Source organism: Cotesia typhae, unplaced genomic scaffold (assembly GCF_013202065.1).
Source record: "Cotesia typhae breed Kobodo isofemale line unplaced genomic scaffold, CoteBio_Ctyphae contig_9, whole genome shotgun sequence".
Taxonomy (NCBI): domain Eukaryota; kingdom Metazoa; phylum Arthropoda; class Insecta; order Hymenoptera; family Braconidae; genus Cotesia; species Cotesia typhae.
The window spans coordinates 1103234-1128370 of NW_027423770.1; the positions used below are offsets into that span (position 1 = coordinate 1103234).

At 37.7% G+C, this 25137-nt stretch overlaps 1 protein-coding gene across 6 annotated transcripts in view; it reads left to right on the forward strand.

Moving 5' to 3' along the window:
• Nucleotides 1–25137, forward strand: part of LOC141533470 (dystrobrevin beta) — a 633463-nt gene that overhangs the window by 121641 nt on the left and 486685 nt on the right. For all 6 annotated transcript variants that reach the window (XR_012480273.1, XM_074252367.1, XM_074252368.1 and 3 more), the window contains 2 exons: nt 12568–12734; nt 12807–12934. Coding sequence is in view for 5 of the 6 variants with exons in the window: in XM_074252367.1 (XP_074108468.1) it covers nt 12568–12734; nt 12807–12934 (295 nt within the window). In the remaining variant the exon portion in view is untranslated. The remainder of the gene's footprint in view (nt 1–12567; nt 12735–12806; nt 12935–25137) is intronic.

The following is a 25137-nucleotide window of genomic DNA, read 5'->3' on the forward strand; positions in this document are numbered from 1 at the left end:
GCCAGCAATTCTCCCGCCAATTGTATTCGAAGAGTTCGAGAGGTGTGTTTGGTTTCGAGGGGGCCGCAGTTTTCGCGGAGGTAGTTTTATTTTCGCGGCGCGAAGATGCTTTTTCCTGAACAGTGAGTTGTTCGAGCTCGCCTGCGAGTCGTAGCAATTCTGGGACGCTGGAAAACTCAGTCCGCTTCATGTATCGTCGGTATTCCGGTCTTAGATTCTGGTAGAGACGAGTGAGACGAGCTGAGGGTGACATTTGTCCATGCCTCCTCATTAGAGTCTGGATCCGGGTGGCGTATTCGGCTGCACTCTCTATTGGGCCCTGGACCCGATTCCGTATCTGCTCTTCCAACTCCAGTTCGAGACCTGGTGGCAGATAAAACGCTTTCAAGTCCAGTACGAAGTCTTCCCATGAGTCCCAAACTCTCTTGTTATTACGATACCAGAGGAGAGCCTTTTCGCGGAGCAATATCGGTATGCAAGGAAGCAAGTCGTCCATTTCGTACCCGTAACTTTCGGCCAATTCTTCAAGTCGTTCCAGAAAATCTAGGACATCGCGTTCCCCTTTGAACACGACGCCCCATTTTCTCACCATGTCCCTTCTGTGGAGTTCGACGGAGTCATCCATATACCTCAATTGGTGATGATTGTCAAAACTGGGTGTTCCTGGATTTGAGCCGACTGCCCTGGGTAAGTTCACAGGGTCGGTCGCTCGTCCTGATCGCCGTGTCCCATCCTCTCGTCCTGATCGCCGAATCCCATTTCCTCGTTTTGACTGTCCATTGTTTTCGCTCAACCAATGCCTTCGGTTGTCGCCACGGGGGGGTGTGCGGCCATCTTGCTCCTTCTTTCTTCGTTGCTCGGCTTCGTACCTCATTCGGGCCTCTCTGCGTCGAGTTGAAGCTCGTACGCTCGCTGTTCCTCTCTTTCCTGCAAAAGACGCGCCCGTATTTCCTGTCGCAGACGTCCGCGTAGCTCCTGTTCGGCCCGTTCGGCAGTTTCGCGGGCTAACCTCTCTTCTTGGTCCCTTTCCGCCTCGAGTCGCTCCCGTTCTTCCGCTTCGATTTCGGCCCGCAATTTTCTTTCGCGTTGGTCCCCCCTTGACGTTTCGATGGCTTGATTATCATTTGTATCTTCATTTGAGAGTTGCCCGTCGTCGGGATCGGATTTATCCTCCTCCACTACATCGTCAAGGGTTTCAAGGTTGTCTAATTCGGCTTCTGATTGATCGAGGTCGATCAAAAGTTGGTCGTATCGACCAGCGCGACCCGCATTCGCCGCTCGTGTCTTGTTTAACTCGGTTTTTAATAAGAACCGCAACTCGGCCAACGTCGCCTTTGGTTCGATGGCCACCCGGTATTTCTCTAATTCGCTAACGACCGCGTCCTTTCTTAGCGACCAAAGCCACGTATGTGTTCCCGGTTTTTTACTCGCCATGATTTGGTAGACCGAAGAAAAGCAAAAAGAAAAGAGAAAACTACCTTTCCATCAATCAAGAATATCTAAAAATTCCCGTTACCATGAAAACAACAAAAATCACGGTCCCTGTTCGAGCGCCATCTTTTGTAACGGGTATTTTTCCGGTTTCCAAAAGGAGTGAATTTTAATCGTTGTTGATTTGGATAACACTTCCTCAAGTCTCTACATTCTCTATATCCCCTAGCTCGAATGAAATCTCGCCGGAGTCCAGGGTTTTTTTTTTTTTTTTTTTTTAGGGATAAACTTATTTTACTTATAAATAAATTTTGAGCCTAATTATGATTGGTACTCTATTTATTTAAGACAACAAACTACAAAAATTGAAACTCAAGTTTATAAAATTTACAAGCGTTATGTCAAACTTTACAATATCGCACATAACCCACACACAACATTTATTTTCCCGTTTTTTTTTTTTGATTGCCATCTGGTGGCCAAACTCTGTCTACTACCTTTACACAGTAATATTCTTCTTTACCGACGGTCGCGTTTTTAAATCACGGCCCTACCTGCCCCTAATCCCATCCGGATGCTTGAAAAGCAACCCTTCCCGGCCCTACTTACCCCTAGTCCAGTCTGGGTGCTTGGAAAGCAACCCCTCCCGGCCCTACTTACCCCTAGCCCAGTCTGGGTGCTTGGAAAGCAACCCCTCCCGGCCCTACTTACCCCTAGTCCAGTCTGGGTGCTTGGAAAGCAACCCCTCCCGGCCCTACTTACCCCTAGCCCAGTCTGGGTGCTTGGAAAGCAACCCCTCCCGGCCCTACTTACCCCTAGTCCAGTCTGGGTGCTTGGAAAGCAACCCTTCCCGGTGGCCAAATTTCCCCAATGGATAAGTCAGCACTTACCTGGTTCCTGGTCGGAGACAAGGTAAGAGTTCCTTGGTTTCTTCCTAGTGAATGGTCTTCTACTGGGAAGGTTACAACCACTGGGAAACTTGGTTGGTTTTTCCCGTCACTTAAAATCGCTTTTGGCATTTCCCAGACCTTTCTCCAAGAGTGAAAGATCTGGGAAAATTATCGCCATCTATCGCTCTTCGCCAAACTTCAGATTTTTAATTATTTAAATCTGATCAGATATTAAATTCACTCATCAATTTCGTTCGATTACCAAAAATTTCATACAAAAATCATTCCCATACAGAAAGTCATTCGGGACTTAGAAAAAAATAACATTTGTCAAATAATAAATTTCTACCAAAACAATTTCCCATACTAATTCTATCTCTGGGACTTAGTAAAAAAACTTAATTTCGCACTGAAATTAATTAATTAAATAGTTATTCAGATAATTAAAATCTGTTTGAAGATTTTAATTAAATCTTTCTTTCAGGTAAAATTGATTTTTGTTCTTTAAAAGAACAAAAATTATCGCCACGCAGTCTCGCTTATATTAGCTTGCCGGTTTGTACAGCAAGCGAACGAGCGGCGGAATTCTTCGCCACCTCTCGCCGCGGTGGCGTACTCAACCATTCGCGCGCATTTTCAAATAAATCTCAGTCAAGTATTTAAAATTAACTAAACTTTTTCATTAAACAAAGAAATGTAAATGAACCATTATATAAAATAAAAAAAACATCTTTAGTATATTAAATATACTCCGGTATTAATAATGACAAGAACGATAATAATAATAGTAATAATAATAATAGTAATAATAACGATGATAACAATAGTAATAATAACGATAATAACAATAGTAATAATAAATTCCATTGCTCTGCCGTCTCGCTCGCACTCACTTTTTACCATCACAAGTTATAAAAGTTTTATTTTGTTTACGACGATTATTTATTGTGATTATATTTCTTTAGTTTATTGAAAGAAAATTAATGTAATTAATTTTGGAAACAAATTATTGTAAATTTCCAATTTATAAAAGAAATTATTCTAAGTCCCAAGCTGATTTAGTATGGGAAAGCGGCGAATGGATATAAAATGAAAGAAATGACGATTATTATTTAAAAGAAAAATATTTTATAAAAGGAATTTTCTAAGTCCCGAGCAAATTTTAGTATGGGAATGTATTCTGTCGAATTGTATGTAATCTGTTGATATTTGATTGTCAAAGTGAAAAGTAAAACTCAGAATTTGACGAACCGAATGGATATAGAATGAAAGAATACCAAATAAATTGATAGTTTGTAAACACCGTATAGATGGCAAAAACGATCATTCTGGTTCGTTGTGAGTTTTTGGGAAAATGATAAAGCCCAAAAATTTTGAACGGAAAAGGGAGTCTTGTGACAGAGTGATATTGAGGGAATATTCTTCCACCAATAACAGCTGGAGGGACATTACCTTGGTTCGTCTAGAACACTGGTAAGTACCTTTTGAACTCTCAACAAGATTTTACTTCCCCGGATTTTTGACCCTCTGTCGAAAATCCGGTAGGTAATCACAAGCCGTGTAGGTGGGAGCGGAGAGGATACTCTCCATCCGCTCTCGGGGTAGAGATTTAGGCCCAGGGTGACGGCTAGTCTCCTGGGGAACGGGTAACCAGTTTTTGGAGTTCTAGTTCGCGATTTTGACGCTCACGAGAGTGAGAATGAGTGAGAGTTTGTTTTGTACAGACCAGTTTTGATCGGGCCGTGATACGCGTTCGTTGACCGACGTCATGAAGTCATTTTTTTTGTATTATTGTCGTTAGATATAGTCGTTGAGGTTTGATAACCAAAAATTGTACTACGAGAGTTTTGTATTTTTTTTTATTGTAACCTTTTTCGTTAACCTATTGAATTGATTTTGATAATTAAATGAATATTTTGTTTCTCTATCATAACCTGTTGACATTTTGAGTTTATTTATTTAGACGTAGTTATTTATAGTTTATTTATAAGTAACTGAGTTCTGCTGGTTTTATTTCGGATCGTATATTGTTGTTTAACCCCCCTTTTACCCTGGACTCCGGCGAGCTTCAGATTCGAGCGAGGGGGCGTTTTGTGTCGCAGTATAGTACATAGTCGTTCAGCGTTTATTCCTCAAAAGAATAAACACTCAAAAATTACCCGTTACAGTTTATATTAAAAGTGCTTATTTTGTGTAATAAAGTTAAGTTTATTGTTATCACCACTATACACTAGTACTAAACTACCACTATTTGTCTATCTATTCAATACGACTATCTATCTACAACCCGTCAAGGGTCAATCAAAGACGAAGGATCATCGTTGCAGTTAAAATTTGTAAGTAAGTAAAATAAATTAACTGGCACGCGTGAGAACTTCTGTCTAAATCTAATTAATTCATCTAAAGACAAAGACACTTATTGGTTCAGGGAGCGAAATATCCCAGGGCAGCGAATCTCAGTTTTTAAGAACTCTGGGCGATTATTCATTATCCGCGAGGTTTAGTGGCCTAGACAATTAAATTTTTAAGATAAATAAAAATTTAGTGTTTTAATGGCGCCCGAACAGGGACGCTGCCCTCAAATAAACGTCTTCTATTTCCTGTAAAGATTCAAGAAGTCATAAATTCATTTTCGTTAAAACTAAAAACTTATCGAACATTTGATACTTTACAGAAAATTTTTAAAATTTATTCAAATCGCAAAACTTTTGTTATAAAAACTACAAAATTTATTTAATCAATTAAATTTTTGTTATAAAAATTACATAAATTCTAAAATCTATACAACTAATTTCTAAATCAACAAAAATTCTCACGTTTTCAAATCAATTCATTTAGGCCTTAAGCAGCATATTTTGAAGATTGTATGAATATTATAAATTACAGAATCGGAAAATTATAATCTTAGCATTGTAAAAATAACTATGCTAATGTCAGTTGCCTTAAATTAATTGAAAAATACTCTCAGTAAATAATTAAATAAAATGATTTTTAGTAATAACTTTACTATTGCATAAATCTTTATAAGATTACAAACCTATTGTCTAGTATACTTTGTGTCTGCCGGGTCTTAAGTCAAAATACGTTGCATATCCAGACTTAAGTAAAACACAATCCAAGGTCACATCACGCGTATGTCCAGAAAATCGGTTGTCTTATACTACGTTCTGAAACTCTCGAAAATAAAATAAATTTCTTTAGTTTTATTTCTCTACATAGTACCTTTTGTCTTTAGTAGTCGAGCCGAGACTAAATTTCTTATTTATAATAAAAATTTAGTTTTAAATAGTTTATCAATATGTAAAAATCAAATACCATTGTTAAAATAATTTACTTTAATTAACTTTGCAGTTCGAATTTCAAAATAACATCAACATCGTTTATTCTAATTATTAAATTGTTTTTAAATTCTAAGGTTGAGTTATTAAATTATTAAAATCAAATATCGAATACTTATTAGATCTGGGATTATCTACTTTCTTTCGTACGCATAACGAAAAAATTACTTTCCGAGAAAATCTGAGATTAAAATTCCTGACAGGCGTGCTATCGCAAAATAATCCAAACAGAAAATTAAATAATAGTTAAAATAAAATTTAATTAACATTACAACTATCCATTATGTTTCCTCACACCCCAGTCAATCAGTTCTCGGTACCGATAAGTAATAATGCGAACTTACACAATCAAAATTTATTAAATTTTCATTCAATTCAAAATTCGACTTCAAGTCTATATTTACAATTACAAGACGATTTACTCAGACTAGACAACCCGCAATGTGACATACACAACAGTACTGTCAATAATGGCACTGACCCTACAAATAAGACTGACAATAACCCAAGTAGAGTACCTGAACCCAAAGATGCAAACAATGTGACTCAACCCGATGAGGAAATAATTAGACAATTAAGAACCGAAGCATAAGCCTGGAAAACGGCTTGTTAGCAATTAATACCACCCTTTGCCAGTGCCCTAGCTCGGACGATGTCTGACACGGTAAATAACAATAATCATATCAACGACACATATGCGCTTTAGCCTCAAAAATTATTCCCAATTATCCAACCAGAAGCTGATTCATTTCCATTGATTTTCAAGGGAAAACAAGACACTACTATACACAAAATTAAAACAAAAAATCGTCAGTTAGCTAAAAAACCGACTTTGGAAAAAATTAAATTCTCTCAGTCGAAAATTTCATCTCGACAATGTTTACGAGACGAGCCTGTAACTAATCCAACCATGGTAACAATTTTAAATTCGTTACCGCATCATCAGACATGAACAAGACCAATGTAGGATGTCTTACGAACTCGAGAGTATACATTCAACCAATCTTGGAAACACGATGAATTTTGTTTTCGTCCACCTGAAAACGAGAAAAAAGACAACTTTCAAGGACACTAACAAAGATGTAGAGTACCAATTCATACATACATACATTTTTTTTTTTTTTTTTTTATAGAGGAGATAAAATAAAATACATTTACGTATACCAGAACGAGATGTTTGTCCTGGTTATGTCGGACTTGGAAGTCAATATTATTGACAACAATACCTACTAAACATCCTCCTCTCTTCTTTCTCTATAGATGTTACAGGGAAGACTGGATCGGAACCGCGTTAGCATTACTTCAATCCAGTCCGTGCTGTCTTGCGACGCCTACTTCTGGCTAGTGGTCTCTTTCTGCGATTTTTTCTTTCAGAAGGTGCTGTGCGTAAACTGCAACAGTTGACCAGTTTTTCTCTTGTTCGATCATATAGGTCACCAAGCTGGAGGGGGAGAGCTTAGCTCCTATGATCTCTTCAGTGCTGCTTCTGTAGTCCTTCCACCGAGCACACTCGTAGAATGTGTGTTCGGCGTTGTCAATTTTGTCCGGGCAATATTTGCATATCGGCTTGTCCTGTAGTTTCATCCTGTAGAGGTAATCATTGAATTGGCGATGGCCTGTCAAGAGCTGGGTCAGAAAAAAATCCGTGTCCCCGTGTTGTCGCGAGAGCCAGACGTTTACGTCCGGGATCAGGCGTGCCGTCCATCTGCCCGTTTCTCCTGACGTCTATCGGTCTTGCTACTCCTGTTGCGTTTCCTTTTTTATTCTCGTCTTTGCTTCCTTGGAGTTGTCACCATTCCTTTTTGCGTTGTAGAGTTTCACTCTCTCAAATGCTAACAAGTCAATCGGTGTGGCCCCTGCTATTACCAGTACCGCTGCCTTTGAAACCGTGCGATAGGCACAAGTAATTCTCAGCGCTCCTCGTCGTTGCACTGCTGCTATTTTGCGCCGATAAGTCGTCTGTCTAAGTATGTCGGCCTATATCTCCGCTCCGTATAGTAGTATTGAGTGGATTACTTCCAAGAGCACCCTACTTTTTTTGGTTCATGGTCCTATAGTGTTGGTCATGATTCTCGACAGGTTTGAAACTACCTTGTTGGCTTTTGTGCAGGCGTGTTCAAGGTGTTCTCGGAAGGACAGCTTCTCGTCGATCACTACACCTAAATAACGCACTGCCCTCGTGGATGTCAGTGTTGTCCCGCCCATGTCTACGACGAACGGTTTTGGGAACCACTTTTGTCGGGTCAGGACGACGATCTCAGATTTCTGCTTGGCGAGTTGCAGGTGATGTTCCTCTAGCCAATTTTCGACGACATCGATGGTTTTCCCGACTAGTAGTTCTGCCTCCTCTGCACTGTCAACGACTATCGTAGCCGTGATGTCGTCTGTAAAGTCCGTGAGTTTCACCTGTTTCGGTAACGAGATTTCCAGACGTTCATCATAGTCTGCGTTCCAAAGGTCAGGTCCCATAATTGAACCTTGCGGCACGCCAGCCGTTATGTTATGTTCTTATGAGCCTTCCGTCGTTTCCGCTATCAACGTTCTTTCGTCGAGATAGTCGTCTACTATTCTCAGATTTTCTGGCTCCACATTAAATTTGTGTTCTAATGCATTTAGGATGTTACCCCCGCTCGCACTGTTGAAGGCGTTCTTGATGTCCAGTGTAAGAACAAGACACACCTTGCGAGCTTTGAGGCTGCCAGACCATGCTTCTCTAGCTGTCTCTATGACTTTCTGGATCGCATCAATTGTTGACCGTCGTTTCCGGAAGCCATGTTGGTTACTGGCAAAGCCTCCGGCACGGTCGATGTCGTTTCGTAGCATGCCCTGAATGAGCTTCTCGAGCAGTTTCCCAGCAATATCAAGCATGCAGAGTGGTCTAAATGACGATGGTGTTATAGAGGTTCCCTTCCCTTTGTCTAACAGGACCAATCTCTGTCGCTTCCAGACCGTATTGTAGGAGCTCAGAAGTATGTGCGGATATTCCAGGGCTATAATCTTGATCACCGAGGCTGGGATGCCATCGGGGCCTGGTGTTTTCCCAATCTTGATGGTTTTTGCTGCGTCTTGCAATTCCTTTATAGTGAAGGGTGTTGTTTCGCCGGTTTTTGCATATCGTCTCTTTTCTCGCGGTGGGTGCTCAGGAAACAACTCCACTACGATGCTGTTCATTGAAGCAGGAGACTTCGGCGCTTCTGGAGACGCCTTCCCAAGTAGTTTAGTGACAATTTAGTCGGCTTTACCCCAGAGGTCATTGTTTAGGTCGTTGCAGATGCCTTTCCACAACATCACTTTACTTGCTTTGATGGCTTTATACAAAGTCTTCTTGGCATGTTTGTACTCCATTGAGTATATGTCTTGGTCAGGGGAACGTTTTGCTGCTCTCGTTGCTCTCCGACGTAGCCCATGGCATTTTTTCCGAAGATCTGCTATGTCTTGAGTCCACCAATAAACCGGCCTATAGTAGCCTCGACTCTTCATCCGTGGCATGGAAGCATCGCATGAGGCGGCGATCAGTCCCATCACTCTTGACACTAAATTTGTCGATTCATTACGGCTATTCGGAGTCGGGCTGTCCTGAAATGTAGACGAACTTCGTGTCAGAGAAGTTCGCAGCTTCTCTAAATCGAGCTTCCTGACATTCCACTTCCACGGTTGATAATCGTGTCATGTTACCGGAACGGAAGCAGTTTGAATGCTGAATGTCACATACTGATGGTCGCTGCCACTGTATTCTTCGGATACGGTCTAGCCTTCAATCATGTTCGCAATCTTTGGAGTCGCCAACGTAATGTCGAGTATAGATTCCCGGAATCCTGGTCTTCTAAAGGTGGTAGTACTTCCAGTGTTCAGCACTATGAGGTCCGTCCTTGCTGCGAAGTCCGCTACTTCGTCTCCTCTGGTGTCAGAGGGTTCAGCGCCCCATTCAGCTGATTTTGCGTTGAAATCACCAGCTACGATGACTTCCCCATCGAACTTGCCGATAGTGTCTTCTATGTTTGCCATTTTCTGTCGAAACATACTAATCCCTTCATTGGGTGAAAGGTAGACGCTTACAAAGTAGGTCTTAGGGGTTTCGATCCAGATGAAGCCTTCTCCGCCTCCACTGTCGTTGACGGTGACCTTTTTTTAGTTTATGATCCAGATTGCTGCTGTGCCAGATTTATCGGTAAACCATGTATTACCCTGAATATTTAAATATTGCTCGCAGATAAGGCAGATGTCGATCTTGTCTTCAAAGATACGCTGGTGCAGAAGATTTTGCGCTAAGGCGCACTTATTCAGGTTACCCTGTAATAAGTGCATCATTTTTGTTCTCTCGTGGCTGCGGCAAGTGCGGCGCGAAATGCCTTACACGCTCCGGAACCGGCTATATGACCTAAGCCGTCCTGAACGTCTTTATCTGCCATACAAACAAAGCACTTTGGCTTTTCTACGCAGTTTGTAGATTTGTGGTTATCTCCGCCACATTTATAGCAGCATTTGCTTCTGTCAGGGCCCGTATAATTCTCTGTTCGGTGACCGAACCCTAGGCATTTAAAGCATCGGGTTACTTTTGCCACAGGGCGAATGCGACCATTAACCCATCCAATCTTTATTCGGACCTTGTGCAGGGCTTTGATCGCGTTGGCTTCATCGATTTCACAGAATGCTGCTCGTTGGCCTCGCGGTGTAACTTTCGTCAAATTTACCCGCATGATTTCCAGGTTGTTGATAAAGTCACGTTTCAGCACCTCCCGAACGTCCTCTTCCGCAGTTATTCCGTCCAAGTCGAGTATCTCTATCGTCGTAAAGGGCACCAGTGTTTTGACTGTTCCGATGCTTGTGGTTGCTTTTTTGATTGCCGCAGTGAAGGCGGCGCTGTCTTCAGTCTTACGGCTTATCTCCAGTAGGACGCCTCCGCGCTTCGTTTGTTTAATGGACTTTATGTCCACTCCCGTCTCCGTCGGGTTAACCGTGACTTTGATCTCCTGAAAGAGATCAGCGTAGGTTCGCCCTTCAGTCGGTTGAACAAGGATAGCCTTAGTTCTTAGTTTTCGACAGTCCACCTTACGATGGCTGTTTGCCAGCGGGCCGTCGTTGTCATGTGGTTTTTGAGCCTCTTTCGATGCTACTGTCGAGTCTTGTTGTACTTTCTACTTCTTCCTCCTTCGAGTAACATCGGCCCAGGTAGACGCTCGTGGATCTTGGCCGGATGCAGGGCTAGGTGTAGATAGCGGCCTTTTGTTGAGATTTGACTCCAGAGGCGTAGGATTTGGTGTCGACGGTATACTTACTAGGGCAGTCATCCCAAGAGATGTTTGTGTTGTTTTCTCGGTCCTGTTCTGAGCCATTTTCGGGGATGCAGTGAAATCGTTCAATGCCAAGTGGTACGCCGTGTCGATTGACCTGGCTAGTTTCCTGATCTCTCCGTGGACATTGGTTCTATCTTTGATGTACACTAGCAGCTCGTCGATTTTGGAGGCGAGTCTCTCTATCGGGGTTTGGCGGCAGTTGCTGGAAGGTGCCGAGTTTATTCGGTCACGGTTGAAGGAGCTGAAGTCGTTCCTACCTACTGTGCCTGTCAGGGTGCTGTTCGCACTCTGTTCAACGTCCATGTGGACGTCTTTTTCTATCTCTTGGTTGTTGTTGTTGTTTTTGTTTAGATTCACCATAAAATTATATAATACTCCAGAACAAAAGGTCGTCTCCGAACGCGGTGCCTCAGGAAGTGGGGAAGGGGGTGATCACCCTTGCAGCTACCTCCATTGCTGCAAGAGCTTGTGGCCATTAGAGCGGGAAATAGCATCCACTCCGGCCTCACACGCTCTTCCTTCATCGGCTTCCTCTTGTTCCCGTGGGTGCGGCACGTAGATGACGGGAGTTACCACGCAGATTGCGCTACATGGATCATACAGCACATCTCGTTCGAGTAGCGTCACCATGTCCGCTTGCGTACGTGACCCTTGGTCGAATGTTGTGACCAACCCTTCATGACTAAAGGGGAGTTTATACATACATACATACATACATACATACATACATACATACATACATACATACATACATACATACATACATACATACATACATAGTGAGACCCTCGTGGGGATAGTCAGGAAAGCTTTCTGTGATTTTCAAACGTCGAGATCTGATGCAAACTCGATTTTTGCATAACGAGGTAAAACACAATAATTTTCCAATTTTCGATTTTTGTAAAGAGAAGTTAAAAATTGGTGAAACAGTTTACCCTTAAGGTACTGACTAAAGTAAGTATGTAACCCTTCTATGACTTTCGAACGGTTTGACCGATTTTATCGTGATTGGTGCAATTCGAAAGGGCTCGACTAAACTTACATTTTGAACAGAATTCGGATTGATTCAGACGGATAGATATCGAGAAATTTAAAAAAAGCCGTGAATCAATGTGAAAAAAATTTATTTTCCTAGTGGTTTTTTGGAATAACTTTTCAACGGCTGGATCCATCATCTCAAAAAACTTATGATATGGAATTAGCGGATAGTTGCAGGGATGGCATTTGGGGTCAATCGTTTTTCCGATTTTTTTTTATACCTATTCCTCTTAGCACCGTTTATTTTAACATGTCTCGCTATCTTAAATAAGAGCTAAGATCGTGCTAGTCGCAGTCAAGTTGTTATCGATTAGAGATTATTCTCTTGGCCTCCTACATTATACCTATTTTGTCGAATTTGATATATACGGTGAGCCTAGCTTGGTAAATCCTTGGGTCAAGCAACATGCAGGCATAATTTATTTAAGAAGTGCTCAAAGCTTAAGAGTATTTTTTAAATATTTTTGGACGATATATGACTGTAAGAATGATTCATTCTGACTTTGAAACAGCAAGGACTCGTTATTTAATTATCTTAAAAGTATGATTTAATGTAGTTTAATTTCTTATTACTAGTACATCATCCTATTATGTGTGACGCGTGTTACAAATCTAATTTTTCGGGATTCCGGTACCGTTGTCAAAAATGTAACTCTTATCAACTCTGTCAAGACTGTTTTTGGAGGGGTAAAGTATCCGGAGGACATACTAATGAACATGAAACGAGAGAATACAGTAGTTTCGTAAGTCATGATTTCAATCAATATAAACAAATCACTCTTAAGTCGATAATTTTTAATTTTTACCATTTACAGAAATCACCAAGCAAGCAAATTGGACATTCTTTAAGAAAAAGCTTCAGATGCGTACCGGAGAAAGAAAAAAATAGTATTCCAAGATTTCCTGAGCACCCGGAGCGAACCTTGGACTTATCTCACATTGTGTGAGTATCGAAAAAAAACTTGGTTTTTGTTTCGTGACGATACGATTTCTATTATTCTGGTCGACTCTTAAATAATTTATCAATTAATGTGAAAGTTCTATTAGAAATGTAGACTCAAATATCAGAACTGGAATGAGCATGAGTAGTACGTCGATATCGTGAAAAATCAAAAAAGTATTTATGAAGTCAACCCTAACGGATTCGGTCATATTTAAAAAATACAGATATCCACTGAATTGTAGCCCAATTTCAATCATTTTGGGGTAATATACCTAAAAATTACCTATAAACTATCTAAATCATGGCAACTTTGGCAATTAAATCGGTCAAGCTGTTCAAACGTTATGAGAGATTTACATACATCTCCACTAGGGTGTCCGATATTTTCTGAAGAGATTTTTTTTTTCACTATCGCCCCCTGAATTTTCAGTTCTTCACCCAAAAAAAAAAAATTTCTTGCGCCTATAAGCTTTTTATCACGAAATTAAATCGTGCCGAAGTGGAGTTACATTTCCCATTTAAATAGCATGGGAATTCAGAACTTCTTGTAATTAATTTTCTTTTTAGAAAAAAATTGTCACTATGAATACAACTGATACACATTTTCATGGGGAATCGAGTGTTCTTCAACAAAGTAGTTTTATAATTTTTTGATAGGATCATTCCTTCAGAAGTTATTTCGGGCTTAAGTTGTATTTATAGTTTGTAACAGTTTTACCTGCTCAGGTTAGCCCCTAATCAATTTTATAAATAACTAAATAAAACTAACAACAATAAAAATTATCAGGGCGCCACCAGGATTATTAATCACGGTTCCTGGAACCGGTCCAGAGCTGAGAAAACTTATCTTAGGGTAGAGAGAGTGGAGGAAGGTGCTGTTGAATAATAAAAATCTAATTAACAAAATTGATCAATATTTATTAACAATAAAAAGGAAAAAAAACTTAACAGAGTTGGCTTAAAATTAGTTAACAAATTTCACTCACTCACACACTTATAATCTAACGAAGCGGAGAATAACTGCGAACTAAACGATATTTACAAACGAACCTCCCAACGACGATACGATGACTAGACGGGCTTTTTTGAACGAACGGTCTCCCACACCTGCGTAAAACTAAATGGGCTTTTCTTAACGAACGGTCTCCCACACCTGCTTAAAACTACTGGGCTTTTTTGAACGAACGGTCTCCCACACCTGCTTAAAACTACTGGGCTTTTTCTAACGAACGGTCTCCCACACCTGACTTAAAACTAAGCTTAAAATTACATGTCCACCGGACTACCAAAACGAACTCACTTTACACACTTATAACTTAAAATTAAGTCCACAGGACTACCGCACTTAACACTATTAACACTCTCTATCACGCATAACCTATACAATTCTTCACACACATAACCCACACTTCGCTTAATTGATTCTTATAATTTTAATACAATGAATGAATTTAATTTAATTACAATATTCAATCATTCAATCATTGGTAAATTTTTTTTTTAACGACAATTTTCAATTTACAATCAATCTCTAAATAGCTTTGAACTAATCTCTATAGAACCAGAGGCTTAATGCTTTGAATTAACTTAATCACAATATAAATCTTTCAATCACTTCAAAATTATTAACATAAGTTTAATTAACTAATTCTGATTAAACTTTTACTATGACAATCCTAACTCACTTAACTGATTTCGTGGACTTAATATCCACGCCGACAATTATCAAGTGTCATTAATTTTAATCTAATTCCTTCACGGACCTAATCCCCAAAATTTACTTAATTCACACGTGTCAAAAAAATAATTTTATAATATAATAATTTCGATAAAAATTCCTAATATAACCTTCTTAATAAATTTTTCGATCGGTATTGTTTTTCAATAATAAATTCTTACTATAATATTCTTAACAATTAATACTTAATAATTTTCCGATCTATCTTATTTTCAATAATAAATTCTAAATATAACAATCTTAATAATTTTCTACTCTATAATATTCTCAATTAATAATTTTCTTAATATAAAACATTCTTAGTAATTAATTCTTAATATAAAATATTATCAACAATTTTCTGATTGTTTTATCAATTATAAAAATTCGACACGAGTCGAAATAGTCAAATTTTACTTGCTAGAACATTCGCCGGTCGAGGCTTGCTTGACCTTGGGTATTGGAATTTATGCGACACACAACTGACGCTTGACGAAAATTCCACGAATAAAATCTATCGATTTCTCTAAATGACAAAAATTAATCAATTTTACTCAGTTAATTATTGAAAAATTAATTTAATGAATTTTCTTAGATGTTAGTTAATTGATTGAAAACTTTTAGATATTAAAACTTTCCCGCAAGGTCGATTGAGTGATCCTCGGGTATAAACCCCCATGAAAATCACTAAATCCAAAACTAGCAAATGTTTCACTATTAATCTATTGAATTAAATTTTCATCGATTAACGATCCAATTGATAAATAATTAGGAGAAGTAACTGGGCATTGGATAAACCGCGGTCCACTTCCTTCCCACAGAGCAATAATTGACACCTTGACGAACAAAACGATGATCTAACTCACTCGTTGAGGATGAAGTCCTAGTTGTAGTTGGCTTCCTTCGTCTCGTCAGTACTCTCGGGAACGGTCCTTTTTTATTTCCGTGGCACTCAGTCTGGCGGTCACACTACTTCTCCCCGTTCCACTGCACGGCTTACATATTTTAACCCAAACTCACCCCCTCTTATTCTCCCTTTAGACCCGAAGATCGAGACGCGCCAGTGCTATGTCGAATAATTATCGATATTCGGTGACTTATCGATTAAGAGTAATTTTACCCTGTTACAAGTTATTATAAAAGTTTCTTAGTCTTGCTATAAAGTTTCATGAGTTATATTCGTATTTTTTCTGCCTCCATTAACATTGATTTGTTAAGCAATTTTTCATTGCATGAATAAAGAGCCGATTGAATCAAATTTTACCAACCAGGTGTATTTCTCTACGAATGCTAGATGTCAGAAGTGATTTATTCACCGAAAAAATGTATTTTTTGGGACATTTTTAAGTTAGATCTTGAAACGTAACAAAACATTTTGGATATTTGTTCACGCATAATATTTATTTATGCGTCATTTTAGTTTATGACATCTCTTGCAACATCAGCTCCATACCAAGACTTAAATTTAAGTCTTGGAGCTCAAAAATCTGATAAAAATTCGATAAGACACTATTTTTTGAATTTTCTAACTGCAATAACTTTTGAATGAATGAACTGATTTTTAAGCGGTTGAAGGCATTCAATGCAATTTTCTAAGTCTCATTAAGAACCTTTGAGGTTGGATCGATCAAACGAAAAATTTCGGAGTAATTCTGAACTTTTTTGGCTTTTCTTTCGTTCATACCACCCGAACGAATTAACTGATTTTGACCGAATTAGCGGCAATCAACTTGGTTTTTTAAGGTTAAGAGCTGAGTAGTTTTTAGAGATGATCAATCAATCCGTTTAAAAGTTATTCCAAAAAAACCACTTGTAAAAAAATTGTTTTTCACATTTTTTCACGGTTTTTTTTTTAGATTTCTCGAAATCTATCGGTCTGAATCAGTCCGAATTGCATTTAAAATCTAAGTTTGGTTGAGCCCTTTTGAATGGTCCCATTTGTGATGAAATCGGTTAAGCCGTTCGAAAGTTATAGGAGGTTTACATACATCCATAAACACACACACACACACACACACACACACACACACACACACACACACACACACACACACACACACCCTCATGGAAATAGTCAGGAAAGCTTCTTGTGACCTTTAAACGTCGAGATCTCATGAAAACTCGATTTTTGCAAAACGGGGTAAAACCAATAACTTCTCGATTTTTGAAAATTTCTAATTTTCTTAGCAAGAAGTTAAAAATTTCTGAGGTAGCATTGAATGAATTTACAAACCATCTGTGGTATATAGGTGGTGAAAAAGCTACTTTGGCTTTTTTCGATCCAAGTATATCACTTCACGTAAAACAAAAAATGATTAAGTCAGTTGGGTCCTGCAAGGCATATTTCAAGAAAAGTATGATATTTTTTTTTTATCGAAAGATTAATATGTGAAAAATTAACCACCGAAATTTCATATCGATTCACCCACTGTTTTTGAGTAATTAATTTTTGCAAAATTGCATCATTTACACGTAAAGATATAGAGAGATGGCAAAGTTAGTATGAAATCTTTTGTACTACTTGAGTGATGCAAATACTTTCATACTATAATTTGATTCAATTAACCTTCTAATAATGTCCCTAAAAATTGCTTAACAAATAAATGTGAATGGGGAAAGAAAAAATCAAATAAGCGACAATGGTATTAAGAATTTATTCGATACACTGTATTGTTAACGTTACTGTACCATTTACAGATCAAATAAATGATTATAACACATGAAACTTTATGGCTAGACTTCTTTAGAAATTATAAGACAGACCATAAGTGCCATGCAGACGCGCGAAAGTGATCAATCGAAATTTAAAAAGTTTAGTGTCACAGATATGCTTATTATTAGCTATGAATATCAGCGATTTTGCGGGCAAACGGTCATTATGTTTATTTAAACAGCTTTAACTCGACCATGATTTTATGGATAATCATCCAGATCTCTGATCTTTCGATAAAAATTATCAAAAATACAAATTTGTCCTGTCAGAGTTAAAAGTTGTTAATGATCTCGCTGAAAGAAGCGTTGCATTGATTCAGAAGTACAATGGTTGTTTGATACAAAGTGAGGAATAGAAGCAATATTTACTGCACATAGTCGAAGAGCATCGTAAAAGACTTTCTAACTTTAACAAAAGTACACTCGTAACTGCTAACATTTGAAAATTAAAAATAGTTTTTTTATGCGTTTAAAACTATGTCGTTATCGTTTGACTGATTGTAAGAATTCCAAGACATTTTCCTTTTTCTAATTTCTACCCTTACTTCTGAAGCAAATAAGTAATTCTCAGATTAATTTCTAATACTTGCTAATTAATTGAGACGTTTTTATTCTGCATTTTTGAAATTTATTTTAATAATGTTTTCATTTGTAACTATCTAACATTTATGCAAGAAAAAATTGTAAAATTAACAATAACATTGTCAACATTTTTTATGTTTTTAAATTTTAATTCTATTTCATAACTTCATTTTATAATATAGTTAAATAATCGTTTAAATATGACTGACTCAGTCTGTAAATTTTATGTTGTCATACCATGAAACATCTTACTCACCTGAGTGTTAACAAATTTGCACTAAATTTTTTGCTTAATTATCGATATTTCAATTCGTAAAAGCAAAAATTTGAAAAAATAAAGATACATTATATATATATATATATATATATATATATATATATATATATATATATATATAGCGTGCAACTTTGTTGTTATTGATGGTATAAAAAAATTGACCAAAACTTTTCCATTGAATGTTAAAAGTACTACAAGTTTGCCATTTAACAGTTTTTTCAAACCATTATATTTTAGCTTGTAACAGTTTTACCTGCTCAGGTTGGCCCCTAATCAATTTTATAAATAAATAACAAAACTAACAAACAATATAATTATTAGGGCGCTACTAGGATTTTTAATCACGGTTCCTGGAACCGGTCCAGAGCTGAGAATTCTTATTCTTAGGGTAGAGAGAGTGGAGGAAGGTGCTGCTGAATGATAAATAATTAATTAACAATATATCGATATTAATTAACAATAAAAATTAACAAAATAAGTACTTATCAAAATCAATCAAATTTCACTCACACCCTCACACTATAATTAATTAAAACTCATAAACTACAGCCTCACTGTCGGCTGACCAGGACAACTTAAAAACTACAGCCTAACTGTCGGTTGACCAGGACCAACGAGTCTCTCTGCGCAAAGACAACAGTGTGACAGAGATCGTCTAGCCTAACTATCGGCTAACCAGGACTGACTTAACACTATTAACACTCTCTATCACGCATGACCCACACTAATCTTCACACACATAACCCACACTTGTATGATTTTATTTTATAAATTTTAATTTAACAAAATTGACTGTACTTAATTTTAGTTAAATATTGTAAACTTAATTATTCAATCATTAGTTATCAGTGAAACGATAATTCCAAATTCACAATCAAATTCCAAAAGACTTAACGAACATTCAGTTTCAAAATTCCGATTGTTAATTTTAATTCTGTATTAAAATATTAAATGGATTAAGATTCCTGAGTAACCTATTGTCGTGGTCTTAACAATAATTATTTAGAACAAAAGGTCTTAATACCTTGAAATAACTTTTGATAATTTAATTAATCAAGATATAAATTTTTACAATCACGTTCAAAATTATTAACATAAAATTATTAATTAATTGTTGTAAATTAATAAATTCTGACCAAATTTTTCCTGTGACCTTTTCTACTCAGAATCATCAATTTCTTGGACTTAATGTCCACGCCGATAATTATCAATTTTCGGTAATTTTAAATTTAACTAATTCACGGACTTAATCCAAAAATCAATTAATTTCCTCGTTATAAAGTAATTTGACAATATATAATATTTTCAATAAATAATTCTTAATAAAATATTCCTAATAAATTTCCAATAATTTTATCAATTATAAAAATAATCGACACAAGTCGAAATATTCAAATTTATTTGCTAGAACATTCGTTAGCTAAGTTTTATTTGAACTTGGATATTGGAATTTACTGCGACACAAAAATGTACTGACGCTCGACCAAAATTCCACGAATACAAGTTTGTCGATTAATTTTCCGAGTGACAAAATTACTCAATTTATCTTAAGTTAATTATTATTAAAAATGATAACAATAAATTTAATGAATTTTTCGGATGTTAATTAATTAATTGATAATTTTTTAGTTGTTAAAATTTTCCCGCAAGGTCGATTGAGTGATTCTCGGGTATGAGCCCCCAGGAAAATCACGCAATCCAAAACTAGCAAATGTTCAACTATTATTTATTAATAAAATTTTATATGTAAAAAATTGAGAAGAGGTAAAATAGACCGAGTGCAAACCGCGGTCCACTTTCCGCCCACGGAATGAAATTAGGTACCTTAGTTTAGACTCGATGAGAATCCCGATGCCTATCTAACCTGGTGAATTCTCCTGGATAGGTATTGCTCGAGTTTTCCTGGTATCCTTTGTTTTTTTCACTCCGGGGATCCGACTCCAATTCAAATTACAAATTCCTGTAACAGTAAAACAGTTAATAATTTTGCTTCCAAGATTGAAAAGACAATCTTGATAATTTTCATCGCAGCGTTCCAAAATTAACATGCGAATATTTAATTACCTGTTTTCCTATGAATAGTGACCGGTGCGGCTGGCTACCAAACCTCTTCTGATTTTCACACACGCCAGCTCCCGAGTACTTACCCATTTTACCCCCCTCTTAATTACTACACGGAAGGCCCCGAAACTCGGGGCGCGCCACTGCTGAGTCGACTAATTATCGACCTCTGGCGACTTACCTAAATATGGTAATTTACCTTGTTACAAGCTAAAAAATGTAAAAAGCCGGAAATTCGAATTTCAAAGCTATATAACAAATCAAATATTGAAGGTAGAAATTTGTCTCAAAGAATTTTTGATCTAATTCAATAATAAACAAGGTCATTCCATTCGTTTTTTCGAAAAATAATTCCATCACAGTTTTCAGGACAAACAACTATGACAAAAACATATTTTCTATGTAATTTAAACGGAAAAACTTTAAGTTCGATGAAGGACCTCTTACAATTGGAATTTTGAGCTTCGCTTTTGACAGGAACTTTGTTAGGACATCTTCTGAAATATTTTGTACTAAAAGCAAAAAAAAAAATTAGAAAAACGGTTTATCCTGAAGGCTGTCCCTGCAACTTCCCACCAATTCCATACCTAAACGCTCGAAATTGCACTTTTGACGTTTTTGAGCTCTTCGAGCTAATATATTGAAACGGAATAGAACTGATTGAATTAGGTTCCTAATTCTTCAGCGTGAGCGCTAGCCAGCGTCCCGCCAAAACCAAATTACATCCGTCGATGTATGCCTCGAGGATGACGTTCACGTCGATTGGGTTGCTCAGTCCAAAAAGACCGTCGTCGCTTAGCCCAGCCGTTAAAAATGTCTGTAGAATCACGGGTAGAAGTCATGCGGGTGAACAAGTCATCATTGCACGTTATCGACGACGAAATACTTGTTGAACCGCGAGTGAAGGTAGTACAGGTGACTAAACCGCCGGTGCGCGTTGTCGACGACAAAATCCTCCTAGAACCCCGAATGCAAATAGTGAGGAACATCGAGAAGAACTCTTCAAAATCACCTTCTCCGTCGTATCAGGGTCCAGCGGGTCAGTCTATCATCGTGAATAACAATCGGCTTGCTTACTGGACGGACATCACCCGGAGCTGGAAGTTGGTCTGAGTAGAGGTTCCTGAGGTTCACCTTCCCGGAGGCGTCATCCCGACCGACGATCCCAGATACGGCTACTATGATGTTAAACCTGAATTTATTCTCAGTTCTTAATGTTAATTCCGCTACTGATAATTTAAAGGCGTATTAAAATTAACTTCCAAAAATTCAGAACGCATCATATTTCTTAAACATTTAGTTAAATTTATTCTTAAATTTCGATAAATTAATTGTTACGTTCCCAAATTTTGGTGGTAATTATTTTAAATTTAAATAATTTATTTAAGTCCAGATTTTGACCTCCTTAGGATGTCAATAGACTCCAGGTGGGTCATGTCACTGTTTTTTCCGCGAAGTACTTTTTGATATGTTTTAATAATTCAATTTTTAATATATAAAATATATATTATAATATTTTAACTTTTTAATTTACCTGCCTACAGGTAGGTAATGGATAGAGTGCCTGAACGCTGACTAGCGCTCTGGGCGATTTCACCAGGGTGAGAACAGCTAATAAGCGCTCTCACTCTGGGGGTAATAGTTAGGATATTTTTGGATAGAATACCCGAACTGTCGAGTCGACGCGTTTATATACGATGGAGTATATACGAGTGTGTGTGTAGAGTAGAATCATGCATGTATTGTGCTACACACAATTACATCTATATCTGTTGAGAGAGAGCGTGGGCGTACGAAATCAGATGACTATATCTATATATTAGCTCTAGCTTCGACTAGAAAATTGTCGAACAATTTTCTTACTAGAATTCGTTTAAATTCGGGAGTCATCGTAGTCGTCAAGTTGCGGCGTAAGCGCAGAACGGTATCGCGCAGATCGGGGCCGTATAGGAAAAACCGAATTGGCTCGTGCGGTGGCCAGGACCACTAGTTGCTCGGAGGCCCTGGAATCAGTAGTAATTTACGCAATCGCTCTTGCACATTACATAGCATCCAATACAATTCATAAATATTCAAAGTCATATCGTTTTTACTTCACTTTACTCAATATCATTCAATTTATCTTCACAAACTCAGCTGAATCCAGTAATTCGCTGATCAGTGCAATTTTGTAGAAAATTGCGCGACAATTCGGGCAGACGCCATACATCCGAGCTCTCTCTCTCACATTTTTTGGGTATTGACGGCCCGTGGTTAATCACGCCGCCTTGGCTTTGATCGATTCTCGCACACACACATACAATTTAACACAACTCTCAACGAGTCGTTAATATTCGCCTATAATTGGCAATACACATTGACTATCCAACGGGAATAGTTCAATATTATTATAGTTACGGTCATGCCCTGACTAAATAACAATTACACATTCATACACGATTTTTCTTGTACTTATCATCGAGGAGGTTTTTTTATCTGGCTTCACCAGATTTTTCCTCCTCTGGGACAATAAACTTCTTCCTGTTGTCCCAAACATCGAGTGTAATTTATTTAAAAGTCCTATCCATCCAAAATATTAATCAAATTAAATTTTGAAAACCTGAAGCACGAAATCTCGGCGCTTTGACGAGCTTTCGACAAAACACGAACGCTGGCTAGCGTTCTATGTAAAGGAACCAGGGTGGAACGCTGATAAGCGCTCTCAACCCTGGGTGAAGGTTTTAATAAATACCGATTTTAATTGATTGACCATTAAGTAAGTATTTATTAATAAAGGGTTAGCAGGCTCAGCCTCGGACCAGCAGAGATTGCTCCTCTGCTAAGTCCTCGGACTGACTGTTTCAGAGGAAGTCTGGAGACAAAATGTGTATTACAATAATAATTACAATGAGTTTTATAATGCTTTTTAGCAAGGTTGCATCTCAGGTTACCCTATGTGAACATCAACGCAGTCCAAATCCCACAACGTAGACTGTTTAGTCGACTAGGCTGCGTTAACGTTCCAGAAATCTCTTATCTTGAGGTATTTCCGTTTCGAAATACCTCGGATAATAATTAATTAATTAAAATATTAATCAATTGATTTTTAATTAAATTTAAAATTTCCGAGAACGTAACATAATGCTTAATTATTTTGTTAATTTAATTCTTAAATATTTTATTAAATTAATTCTCAAATTTTGATAAATCTATGATTCTTAAATTTTCAGATAAAACTAATGATTGTGACCGAACGCGAAATGGCCATGACCTTCAGTCGACATAAGGACCTGGCTGATGCCGCATTACCGAGAAATTATTCAGACATGATATTTGTACCTGGAGTTTTCAGTAATTTTAATTCTAATCCCTCGATGAGTTGCAACTCCTTGTCTTGATATTCGTACAAAATATCTCCTCGGTGAAGTATTCAGTTTGGCGGCAAAATCTCTGGTCACCAAGTCGTGTCACGTACTCCTCAGCAATTATTTTCCTGTAACTGAGTTGGAGAATTTTCGCGAGGTGTTTCGTTTGACAGTTCAGTCACAATAGCTCTTCCAAACTCTGTTAGTGCATTTTTTTCTTCCTCTGCTCTCCCCACTCTCACTACACCGACACCTCCACCTTGAGGACTCGCTTGTAAATATATGTATCACAGTTCTACACTTTGATTAGTCTCTCACAAAAGAGAATATACCTCATTATTGATCAATTTTTTAATAGAATCTTTATACAAATTTTTGTAGAAAATTGAACCATCTACAAAAAAAATTCGATGTATGTAAGCGATTGCATTGACCATTTCAAAAATGTCTGAGATCAAAGTTTAAGAAATTGAAAAAAAAATTTTTTTTAGTTTTCTACCACATTGAAAAATCATAGTTTTCAAATAAATATGTCACATTTTTGTAGGAAATTTAACGCTTTACAAAAAAGGTGCTATATGTTTAATTGATTACTGCAACCGTTTAAAAGATATTCGTACTTGAACCCCAATGCTTTCTGATTTCAAAAATTTTTTAATATGTCACGGGAATTTATTTGAATTCCCGCGTCATCTTCTCCCGGGCTGGTCGCTGGGTTGAGCGCCGCCAGAGTCCGCCACACACCGGGAGCTGATTTATCAGGCCCAGTGAGTGGGATTATTTATTAAGTTTCGATTTTAATTGAAAAATAATAATAGATTGAGAATCATCATCTTGGTAATTGAAATAAATTCTCCTATCTATTGTGTAATTTATGAGAGGGTTGTCGCACGCCGAAAGAGAGTTCTTATATTTTAATTTTAATTAAAAAGTGCTGTCAAAAAATGGACTGGACTGGGAGAGCAATGCGCATGCGCGAAGCTAAGAAAGACACAGTAAAATTTTTTTGTTATTTAAAAGATTAATTAATCATCGTTCCAGGTTTGTTTATTTAGTTCTAAAAAAAAAATATATTTATTCAAAGGATATTAATTTAATCGGCGGTGGATTTTCTGACGGGAGATCCGCGATACAACACAAGTACAAAAACTGTGAATTTGATTCGCCTCGTGGCATGAGGACACGAGGGGTAGAGGGGCCGCGGAGAGAGGGGTCATTCTGGCGGTAGCAAAAGTGACGTGTATCACGTAAAAATTTTGGTCTTAGAAAAACATTGACAATTAATTAAGTTAAAAGAAAAACTTATTGGTGTGCAATTAAAACACTATTGGGACTAAGCTCAGTGACCTCCTCTGGAACCGTGAGAGCTGTAACTGGGTGAGTCCTGGCATTTGTTTGGTTGTGTCGCGGTCTCCCGGTAGTCAGATAGTTGCCGCCGGCCATTTTGAGGTTGTCTGTTTTCTTTCAAGCGTCTCCACGTGGGAATGGTCCCGTGGACGAACAATTATTA